The 12,064-nt window shown below is 38.9% G+C and overlaps 1 protein-coding gene across 16 annotated transcripts in view; it reads right to left on the bottom strand.

The window, feature by feature from the left end:
* The window catches only part of TRIP12 (thyroid hormone receptor interactor 12), a 140,878-nt gene that overhangs the window by 26,537 nt on the left and 102,277 nt on the right, over positions 1-12,064 (bottom strand). For 12 of the 16 annotated variants that reach the window (XM_047872857.1, XM_047872855.1, XM_047872860.1 and 9 more), the window contains 8 exons: positions 10,647-10,800; positions 9,311-9,539; positions 8,869-8,987; positions 6,359-6,566; positions 3,709-3,809; positions 3,304-3,478; positions 1,739-1,880; positions 736-927 (listed from right to left, as the gene is read on the bottom strand). In XM_047872857.1, the coding sequence (XP_047728813.1) occupies positions 736-927; positions 1,739-1,880; positions 3,304-3,478; positions 3,709-3,809; positions 6,359-6,566; positions 8,869-8,987; positions 9,311-9,539; positions 10,647-10,800 (1,320 nt within the window). The remainder of the gene's footprint in view (positions 1-735; positions 928-1,738; positions 1,881-3,303; positions 3,479-3,708; positions 3,810-6,358; positions 6,567-8,868; positions 8,988-9,310; positions 9,540-10,646; positions 10,801-12,064) is intronic. The other 4 variants (XM_047872862.1, XM_047872863.1, XM_047872871.1 and 1 more) reach the window with 1 other exon arrangement.

The raw sequence follows: 12,064 nt of genomic DNA, 5'->3' as shown, positions 1-12,064 counted from the left end.
TAACAACAAAATAAAAAAATTAAAATTTGAAAAAATAAAACAAGAAATGCTCAAAATGACTACAAACACTGAAAGGAAGGCATAGTGAAGTAGTTTCCACTAACACACAGAATCATCCTTAGCCCTACTACACAGAAGATCCAGAGACATCTCCAGGGATGCCTTATCTCAAGTAGTTGTCAACAAGTAGAATGATGTTAAGTCAATATTGTCCAAGAATAGGTACATTCTTGCTCTTACCCACTGAGGCTGAAGGTAGGGGAGCCTCTTTGTGGCCTCTGCTCTTGTAATCCAGATTGTAAGTGGTGACTAAGTACTCTCGAATACAACTGTTAATACTGTATTTTATATGCAAAATGGAAATGTCCACTCTATCTTACGTCTATAGCTAGGTTTACTGTATTTCCACTACAGTATGTTTAAAAACAAATATTGAGCATAAACACATTCACAAGTGAGAGACTACTATTAACGACTGGGCTTACAGGAAAAACAAAGACTCAGGATAACACAGATCATAAAAACTGTGGCACTGACACCATTAAATCACCATTCTGTTGCTTTACTAGTGTATGTGATCTATAAAAGACCAAGGAATCCAACTGTGTATCAGAAGCTAGAAGCTTTACCTGAGTATCTTGACCAGCACCTAATGGAAATCATGGAGATGAAAATACACACGTTAGTGAGCAAAGATTCCCGTAATAACATACACAAGCATTATAGACAACTTACTGGTGAAGAAAAGAATACATGAAGGAATCTCTTTAATCTGATCTCTCTGCTCACAGCATCCTTTTCACTTTTAGATGTCAAATAAAGCAACAGCTGCTTCACGAATCCACTATGCTGGATTTCAAATGATGAAACGTCTGACTCTGAGACTATGCTACGGATTTCTACAAGGCACTCAGCTCCACCATCCACCTGCAAGAGTTGGGAAGAGTATTTCTATGTTGATTTAAACAGTCCTTACTAAATGCACAATTTACACTTCCCCCAAAGGAACAGAATACATTCTCAACACCTTTAAAAAAGAAGGCAGGGGAAGTGATGCATTCTTGGTAGATCCTTGGAAAATACGATCTTAACCGGCATCCACACTACTAACATAGAAAAGTCTCACACTCAACCGACGTAAAACAAACAAAATAAATAAAGACAAACAATGAGAATATAAATTGAGGGGTAAAGAGAACACCAGAAGGAGAAGATTAAAACAGAATATGAAGTGTGGCTTTAAATTAATACATTTAAAACCTAGATGAAATGGACAATTTCTTGCAAAACATGTACTACTCAAATTGCTCAGGGTGCACAAAAAAATGTAAAAAGGCTAAGAATCAGATGAAATTTAAAGTTTATTCAACCTCCCTCTTCAACTACTATGAGACCCAGTTAGGTTAGGGAGGGTCCCATCCACTCTAATACCCAGAGTTGAGGAGATATACTCAAGGGACATTTCTCGAGTCTCTTCTTTTGTCAAGAAATACGAGTTGTGAAGAGAACAAAGTCAAGGAAGAGATTTCCCAGTACCGTTAATGATAAAATGATGAAGCACGAAAGTCAAGGGACCCGTTACAGAAACGTCAGTGCTAGAGGTACATGTCTAGCTAAAGAGTTGATCTAGGACAGCAAATCCGTGGAAAGCCAGAGAGTCATCGAGGGAGGAACAGGAAGACAGAAGAGATGCCAAAAGAGACTGTGAAGGACCAGCAAGGAGCACCCAACGCGGTACCTGGAGGTTGAGTTGTTCGGTCGCAGCACAAAGTCTCTGAAGGACATTCAGTGCAGGGTTGCTTCCATCCATGTTCTCAGAACTGAAGTAACGTTCTACAAATTTATGCGCTTGTTCCTTAATCCAACCTTTAATTTTTTCTCTGCACAAAGGAAAAACAAGATGTTAAGTTTAGTCTCAGTGTACAAAAAGGATTTCGACTGTAACTACCCAAAGGCAAACTGCTGCTACATTTTTAAAAAACCCTTTTGGGCCTATGCTTATAGATTCATGAACTCAGATTCCATATTAACCAAATTTAAGTGTCATTTTGAAAATGGGTTAAGGTGTACTAGAGAAATGCACAGGTACTTAAAATATATTTCAGGTCATGACATGAAACATATACAAAAAGTTCTAACTCCCTGGAACTCTACCACATTGATAGTTTCCTTCCTAACTATTCGCCTGATAACAACTTGACATGACTGTTTCATTGGGTACAGACACACTTGCTTTGTCCTTTATTTGTGTTCCTCGGAGAGGTGAGGTAAAGAACTATAGACCAGAAACATGCACCTGTTAGATGTACAATTAACTGAAACCTCGCTGCTTAAATTACAAATTCTGATGGCTTTAGAAATACACGTGCTTAATTATTAAATGAAATTCAGGAAAACAATAACCAACGCAACCAATCAACCAAACAAAAAGAGCCTGTTTCTTTGCCAGTGGAATCTGATTTTTAAAAATTTCTTGGTTGCAGAGGAAATAATCCATGTTGGCGTGCTACATCCAGAGTCAAAAGAACAACTCTAGAGGGTTTTTAAGAAATAATTGTTGGGGCGCCTGGGTGGCGCAGTCGGTTAAGCGTCCGACTTCAACCAGGTCACGATCTCGCGGTCCGTGAGTTCGAGCCCCGCGTCGGGCTCTGGGCTGATGGCTCAGAGCCTGGAGCCTGTTTCCGATTCTGTGTCTCCCTCTCTCTCTGACCCTCCCCCGTTCATGCTCTGTCTCTCTCTGTCCCAAAAATAAATAAAGGTTGAAAAAAAAAAATTAAAAAAAAAAAAAAAAAGAAAAAAAAAGAAATAATTGTTAATAGCCACAAATTGGTGTGTGAAACAGTTTAACTGATACAGTTCTAAATTTCTTAAGACCAACCAACCGACCTCTACTCTAAGATCTTTAAGTCCTAATGTAAAAGGGTAGAGGAAGGGGATCTGAGAAGCAGGTGAGTGTGTGTGCGTGTCTGTGTGTGCATGCAGAAAATGCCAGCTTTTACTTGTCTAGAATAAAACTGAGGAACAGGTTCCACAGGGAGAATTTATTTGGTTTTGAACGTCTACAACTCCCAACGAGAAATGCTGAAACATGTTTTAAGATGTAAGATTGAAATTCAGGACAAAGCCAGGCACGGAGTTCAAGAACTGAGAAATCTACTTCATCTTTGAGCAATACCACTACTGAGCATAAATTAAAGGTCTGTGTCCCATGTTTCATCTCCATACAATACACGTGCTGACTGAAATAATGCTCAGTTTTGCTAATCCCAAGCACAGAAGCAATAGATGATTCCCCCACTTCACCTATTATTGGAGATGGTGTCCTTTGAGGCAGCCCTGGCAAGACCACTGACTCCCGCGGTTCGTGCTGGTTCAATGTTGTTGCTGTTGGACTGTGCGCTTAACCTTCCCCACGTTTTTGGATTCAAGCTTGCCAGGAAAGAAGATTTAGGTGACTGAGTAGTGGTGGGGCTTTTAGCTATGAGAAGAAAAGGGAATAACGGTTAAACCACTTTAGCGTAACTGATGAAAACCAACTGAAATTTAACATTCCTGTTCTTATGAGATGAATTAGCTGAAACAACTTAGAACACGGAGTAAACTCCGGTGTACTTCAAAGCTATCAGCAGCTTTCGTGAGATACGTGTCTCTAACTGGTACCATCTTTCCCTCTGCCTTCCACCCCCACAGTGTCACCAAAGGAATTACCTTGATTGTCTACTTTGTCATCATCTCTTGGAGGTGAATACTTTGGCCTTCTTGGCCCTCGTTTTGGCAGTCGCTTTCTCTTTAGAACATCGCTTAATCGACTATCACATGAGAAAATATGGGAGAAGTTTAGCAATTACCACGATTTATTATCACTCACTGAAAAGCAAACTAAAATGGCAGAAACAAGGAGCTGTAAAACACTGCCATAACGGTATTTTTCATTCAGTGATTACCTATTTAATGCAGACTCTGCTCCAGTCATGATCTAAGAGGTACAGAGACACAGAAGATGATGCATTCAGAAAAAGCTATTTGACTATACTGAGCTACTAAAAGTAAAACCAAATAGACTATTTGAATAATCCTGTGGTAAACTCTTACTATAAAATGTTGTACACGTACAGAAAAGTACATAAAATAAATTTACAATGCAAAAATAAAAATTTAAAAAGACCTACGCTATCAAACTAGAAATAGAATGTTAAATCTGATTACCGTTATTTCTTCCCTAACCTAAATGACAAGAAGTAACACTCATGACATTGAGTGTTAATATTATCAAAATGCTTTCCTGACACTGCCCAAAGTAATTTCACAGTATACAACTGCCATAACATCCTAAATGAATTCATTTATAAATAGTTTAGGGATTAAAAAAAAAAAACACCTCAAAATTACCTATAAACAGATCAAATCATAGTATGAATAACCTATTCTGAATTAGAATACCTGAAATAGAACATACGTAGCCTGTCTTATTTTCACTATTCCTAACAGTAGAAAAAGTTTGAAATTATCAAATGATTCTTAGAATAACCAAACCATGTAAGATAGATAAGATGGGAAAAATGTTCTGGTTCAGTTGGTCTGTGACCCACAATAAAATTAGAAAAATCTGAAAAAGTTTTAAAGTTCTTCCAATATCTGATGTCTATTAAAAACACTAATGTGTTTGGGGAGCCTGGGTGATCAGTTGGTTAAGCGTCCAACTTTGGCTTAGGTCATGATCTCACAGCTTATGGGTTCGACCCCTGCATTGGGCTCTGTGTTGACAGCTCAGAGTCTTGAGCCTGCTTCTGATTCTGTGTCTCCCTCTATCTCTGTACCTCCCTTGCTCATGCTCTGTCTCTCTCTCTCAAAAATAAACATTAAAAAACAAACAAACAAACAAACAACAAAAAAACAACAACAGTAATGTGTTTATGCTTGACAAGCAAAATGAGTGAACGTCCAGATATGTATGGGTAAAATATTCCCCCTTTACAAATTTATATGAACTTTTCATTAGAAACCATATTAAAAAGAAATGGAACCACTTAAAACTCCAAAAGGTTGTTTCCGTTTTGTTTTGTATTGTTTTTTTTTTTTTAGAATTTTCAATTATTAGACTATAATCAAGTCTAATCCTTCAGTGGCTCAGAAACAGCGTCTTTCTCTGAGCTGCACCACATCTCACCAAGCGCCTGCTGTCTAGGGCACCATGCCTGCGGTAGCGGAAGTTACTACAGCAGCCAGGGGGAAGGAATGGGGCTGGAAAGGAAGGAAGAAGAGAGGCAGGCAGACAAATCCAACCGGAGAACAGAGAAGGTGGAGGGTCTCCAGTATTGTTCAGGCCCAATCTCACAGGACTGGATCCATGACACAGGCACCACCCAAACCTAGAAGTTTCCTAAAATAACAGCCACTGTGTCTGTCAGAAGTCCCAGCGGGTAGCCCAAGTCCAAATGCCAAAATTCATACTTAAGCTAGAGCGGATAACTGCCACCAGGTGGCACCAAAAGGAGCTGGATCCTTAGCTGGCCAGCTTCTTAGAACAATGGTACCTTGCAGTTCACAGAGGTTCAATTTTTGGACCTCACTTATTGACTATATGTTTCACCCAGATCCACGTTACAACTTAAAAGGAGTAAAAAGGAATATTACACGGAGTACACTCTGAATTCCAGAACCGAGTCTGGTTGATCATGCACCATTCTTACAGCCATATTAAGTTTCTGATGTCAAAGAAACAAAAACACTTTAGAGTATAATTTGTTTTAACCCAACAAAATGAAAGCTAATATGAGGGTTTGGTGGCGATGTTCTCAGTAGCACAGTACAACAAGGGGATTAAAAACAGATAAAGAGGTGGAAGCAGACACACTTAAGAACTCCCATTTTCCTTTATTAAGAGCAAAGTTCTCATTTGCCAATGGAAGATAAATGGGAAGTCAGGTTTTTTCCTGTACGTTCTAAAAATTCTGATTTTAAAAATTTTTCATATGTCACTACTTGGATGTCTCAAACCTGGAACGTATGCTACAATGCAGTAAATATTCGCAAGATCAGGGAATTAGAAATGAGGGCTCAAATCCTACATCTGTAAAAATCAGTGTGTGACTTTGACACATCATTAACTTCTCTGAGCCTCAGCTGCCTTCACCGTCCCTGGAAATACCTAGTATCTCTTGTGGTTCCTAAACACGGCTTTGTAATACATGTTCAGTTTCTTCCCACCCATTCCCATTAAAGGTCTAAGAAGATACAGACGGGAAAATACAAGGTGTACTCGCGAATATTTTACCATTTTATTCCCTATGGGAATCTCAGGTCCCAGGAGACAGTTAAAGGCAAAGAGCATAAAAACCACCACAGAACTCTGACTTACCCTTGAGGGCTCAGATCTAAAGAATCATCTCTGCTGTGCTGCAAGCTGGGAGATCCCACGTCAGCCGCAGCATTAGTGGCAGCCGTGGCTGTTCCACTGCTGACTGACGTCGTGGACCCCAAGGATCCTGACCCATTCGTACATGCCTTTGGTGGACTTGTCAACAAAGACTCTGATTCTGCTAAGTGTTTTACTTGATGCATTACACCTATACAGTAACAGATTTAAAAGAGTCAGTTTTAATTAGAACCACCTCCCACGATTACAAAATCCCTAAATGCTAAACAGGGAATGAATCAAAAGTATCCAGCGAATTGGGGGGGGGTAGGAGTGGGGGTGGAGGCCCTTAGGTGCCAGGGTTTTCAACTTGACCCATTCGAAAGAGTTGTAGGCAAATTCAACATTAAAGAAAGATATTGATATTGAAAGATAATTATTTTGAACATCATCTAATATTCAAAACCTGGTAACAGGAAGTTTTAATAGGGTCACACATAAATACCTAATGAAAATTCAAAATACCCATTATAAAAACAATCAACTACAAAAACACAGTAGCGCACCTGTGGTTCGATCGCCACAAGTAAAGAAAGACCTGCTACGATTATTAACCAGCTTCAAATGCTACAATGAGACGAAAGTAACCGTGACGCTGCTGCCAAAAGAGAGAACACCAGCAACCCAAGGATGGGGATTTTCACAACCTTGGAGGTGTACAAGGAGAGCCGAACTGTAACTCATGAAGGCAGGGGTTCATATCTGGGCTAGAATCACAGGAGAATGTAGGTGGGGCGGAGGGGAGTGCCACGAACCATTAACTGTATGCAAAGGTGTATGTCTGAGTATATGAGCGCATGTTCACACATTCACGTTTTTTCCGGGATAGAGTCCAGAGTTTTCCATCAGATTCTTAAAGCAAACAAAAAAACCTCACAAGACCGCAAGATGTCTGAATGATCTCAAACTTCAGGCATTGACTCCACAAATACTGTTTGCAGCAATCATATGCCAGACTGTGCGCAAGGTACTAAGAATATGACCATCGGTGAGAAAAATGGACTTAGGGCACTTACTGGGGAGAAAAAATAATTTTTATAAGAAATTGCAAATAGAGTAAACTGCTCCTCAGAGAGAAAACACAGTGCTGATGGAACACACAGCAGGAGGATCTAACACAGATTCTAGAAGGCAAGTCCTCAGGAAAAAAATGACAGGTGGAACTGGACAGAACAAATGCCAGATGCAAAGTAGCTGAACTAATCAAGCACCACCACCCCCCAAACTTCATAATGTATACACTATATGACTATCTGGGGGGTGGAAAATTCAATTTGATGGCATAGTGTTCTTATACATGTAAAAAGAAAAAAAAAATCACTTCGTGAAAAAGACATACTCTCATAAGACTTCCAAATCAGAGGGCGGAATATACCGAAAGGCAGAACTAAAGGCTAACACCAAAACCAAGATACAAAACAAATTATAAGATAATCCAAGGCTAAAAAAACCACATACCAAATGTTTATGTGAGCACAGAAACATCTATTCATACAGGCACCCCATTTGTAAACCACAGTTATGGAGTTTGCTTTCCACTTCAAATAAATATGCAGCACTGGAATTTTTTTTTGACTGTTTTTTAAACAAAACTAGTAAAAAATGGTGAAAGCCTCTTCCTATTTAATACTCTTACACTAACAGGACTACAGCATTCTCAAGATGTGAAGAGATACAGAGCCAGCATCAGGTGATGAAAGAAGGGAAAACAGACCATTTGCAGAAAGAACTAGAATTGTTGGTAAGATGGAAGATGAAGCTAAGGATTAATTCAGTATAAAAACACCATGATCTCCTGTGTCCTCGCAACACCAAAGTATCTCTAAAAGACCAAAAGAATTACAGAGACCTGTTTATGAGAAAGAACTTCTTTTAATATCTTGGAATGCTTGAAAAGGAGAAAACACCTGAATGAGCAACAAGAGTCTTTGAGGTCTTCAAAAAGAGAACAGACAAGTACCATCTCTCCTAGGCTGATTTCCACATTCAGATTCCTCAAATCAGGGAACCAGACCAGTTGCATACTAAAGATTTCAGTACATAAATAAATGGAGCCTAAAAATATTCCACTAGGCACACGACGAAGTAAATAATAATCCCTCTTACAAGTGTTCTGATCTACTAATGGGATTCACTGGGAAAGAAAGTGGCCTCTGACTTTCTCGAGGCGTCTTTATGGGAGCTGCACGTTATCTACATGAAAGGAAATGTTAATGATTACTTCTGGGCCATAAACATTCAAATCATTACAACTTACTGTTTATCAACAGACTGTGAATCTCACACAACTTGTATCAACAGATTTTACAAAGGACACACCCTGTATGTATGTGAGCTGTAAGGATGGAGACTTCTCACGTAAGAGGTTGTTCGGAATTAGAACTATACATGCCATTGCAATACTACGTAAACGAAAAGACTAGCCATTAATGAATGAGTATGGAGGACATTACCTTCTCTTCTGAAGTAAACACTAAAAATATCAGGTAACTTCTGCATTAAGATCTCTGCCATCTGAAGCGCTCCGACTACTATCTTCAGGTCTTGGCTTGACAGCATGGAAGCAATGTGACTAAAAAAAGAAAGCATTCATATATAAAACATCTGTCTGAATGTGAGAATTATTTTGGGCCATACTACTTTAACTCTGAGAGCAAAACATTTTAATTATGAAAACAGTCCACTACAACGACAAGTTTTTCTTAAACGCTCAACTTTTGCATTTGTTTTAGTCCTTCTCAAAGGTGTGTATGCATATAAAGAGACAAGGGGCTCCAGATACTACAAATAAACTGTTCTGTGCATATTTTTTCTATGTTGTCACTTTTAAGGTTTCTGAAATTACTTGCAGAGACTTGAATTTCTAAAAAGTCTTCACTATTTTCATGAACACACCTTGAAACAGCATGATTTTTCAGGACATCCTTCAGAAGTTCAGCATCCGCAAAATAAATTATCCTAAGAATTGCTCTAAGGCACTTATGTCTGACCGCAGGTCCTGCCGAGGAACTATACACTTCATAAAGGACACCGAATAACGTCTTAATGAAAGCCTTAGCCAGTTCCGGATCCTCTTTCATAAGCTGTGCTCGAGCATCATCCTTCTTTAACTCGGAATATCCGCCTGTTGTAAAAAAAACGGACAATCCTAAAGTGACAGACCTCAGAAACACAAGGAAGTAAACAACATAAAGCACGCAAGCTGCCGTGATTATCTGAAATGTTATTTTAAAAATTTGGTCATGTAACAAGTCAACTTATCTAATATGACTGACTAGGGTCTACAAAGATGCCACGAGCAGCGTTTAGACAAAATGTAGCCAGCTCGAAAGAACAAGCCACCAGCACACTGTACCTCTTATTTTAATAATATATACTTAACAAAACACTAAGGATGTTCAGTGTTAGCCACCTGAACCACTGGTAAGAAACAGAGTTCAAGTAATGGACAGAGGGTACGTGACTAGAAGCTACGGAAACACAAGATGATCTGTTGCTTTCCTTAGGGGGAATAAAGTACAGGGGAAAGGAAACTGATGAAAAGTAAGCTCTAGATGAGGGGTTGGCAAAGTCTGGTCCAAAGGCCCAATGTGGCCCAGCACCTATTTTTGTACAGCAAATCTTACCAGAACATAACCACGTGCGTTTGTTTACATATTGTATATGGGGGCTTTGGAGTCACAACAGCAGTGTCGAGTACAGGGACCGTGCTGTCCAAAAGGTTAAATATTTACTATCTGGCCCTTTCCAGAAAAAGTCTGCTGACCCCTGCATTCTAAACTAGAGCTGCAAAAGCAATAGATGGTATGTATCCCCAAGGACAAAGATAAATGTCAGAAACCTGAAAAAACAGTCAAATCATCTATTGGTCATTAGTTAAGAAGAGAACGTTCACGGGAAAGTATAATCTATAAGGTTGGAAAAACTAATCTGACAGGTGCAAGTGGATCTAGAGGTAAAAGAGGGAGAACAGGATCAGATAAAAAAACTGCATGGGCCAATTCTCGCTGGAATTCCGGAACACAGCAAACCACACAGCAGAAAAATAATGCGGAGGGTACCATTTCGGCAATCCTGGCTTATTCATCAATTAAAACACGATAGAAACAACAAGAAATTAATTACTCCTATGCAGCAGTCTTCAGCTTAAGAAAGACACTCAATGAAACAATCACCGCAAATATTATTCACATGACAGTATCGTACTACTATTAACTCGAAAGGTACTTACTAGTGTTAGTATTGGCTAAGGGGTTAGGTTTTCTCTGAATGGCACGTGCTGTTCCCGTGTCCTCATTGATTTGCTGCATAGAATTAAAATCAATAGTATAAACTCGTCCCAGAGTGGACAAGCTTATCTCATCCTCACCGACCTGATGGGCTGCCTGAGAGCAAAGAGAGAGAAACCTTGAATATAAACATGGAGAAATTTATTAACTTAAGACACAGTGGGGAACCTTCATAAACGCTAACTTACAGATTTATTGATCAGGTTTCAGATGGTGAAGTCAAAGAATATGGAAGATTTAATAGTGTGGATGTGACAACACTCATTTATTCAATAAATCATTTTTAATTAAACACAAATAAACACCACAGGCCCTTTTAGGCCCCTGGAGTCATAAATAAATACAGATAAATTCCTGATGAAAGATCCAGTCATGGAGAATCAGTGACATGAAGATGACACCATTTGTATTAAGGAAGCTTTTAAGACATTGCTGATAGAAAAAAAAATCGTTATCCATAAAATCTTAGTATCTAATTTTTAGGTTAAAATGTTATTTACATCATGGATTCTTAGCAGCCCACCAAAATCTTCTTTAAACAATATGCTCCTATAAAATTACCCTTAGATCAAAAGGCTTTCCATTTACACCATGCTCTAAGATTGAAAGGGACACAACTGGACCTGAGAGAGCAATGCTTAGGCTGTGCATGCAGGCACTGTCCGAAAAGAAAATGACACGCTTTGACACTACGTGCTTGACATAAGACAGCCAAAAGAAGTGACAGAATATTCATTTTTGTAACAGTCCGATGTATGGAATTCCTAGGTTAAGTGGCAGACAGGCCTCCAGGGAAGTATAAGAGAGTAAGCAAACAGGGAAAATGCAATTAATAAGAAAATGCTAAAAGAAGGCGGCTTAGCACTGACCACGTTAGACCATGACCTGCTTACACACTAAGAGAACACACAGTGGACCCATCACACCTAAAAGCTGACTCAAAACTTGGATGTTTTCAGAAGAACTTCTGATTTGGTAACAGTGGTTTCAAAGTTGGTTTTCAAAAATTTGGTTTTAAAAACTAACAGGTAGAAGACATCTTTAAAGAATGTCTCTTCAAGAGTGATGCTCTATAAAGATTCAAACATCACAGGTCAAAATTGGGAAAGATAGTATGACTTAAAGGTATCTCACACACTGAAAGTATTAGTAAATGATGCATGGTACCCCAATTAATGCTGTGACCAACAGTTCTTACACAGGGCGATTTTCCGGACCTGAAAATTTTTTGAAATATTCAATGCATACTTAACATGGAAGTAATGAAAAGAATAAAATCACACAAAAAATCTTCACAGGAAAACACTAAATATTTTTTGGTGCACCTCTCTCCTTTGTATTATTCCTTTTTCTATTATTT

The sequence above is a fragment of the Prionailurus viverrinus genome, chromosome C1 (genome assembly GCF_022837055.1).
Source record: "Prionailurus viverrinus isolate Anna chromosome C1, UM_Priviv_1.0, whole genome shotgun sequence".
NCBI lineage: Eukaryota > Metazoa > Chordata > Mammalia > Carnivora > Felidae > Prionailurus > Prionailurus viverrinus.
This window is presented reverse-complemented; position numbering and strand designations above follow the sequence as displayed.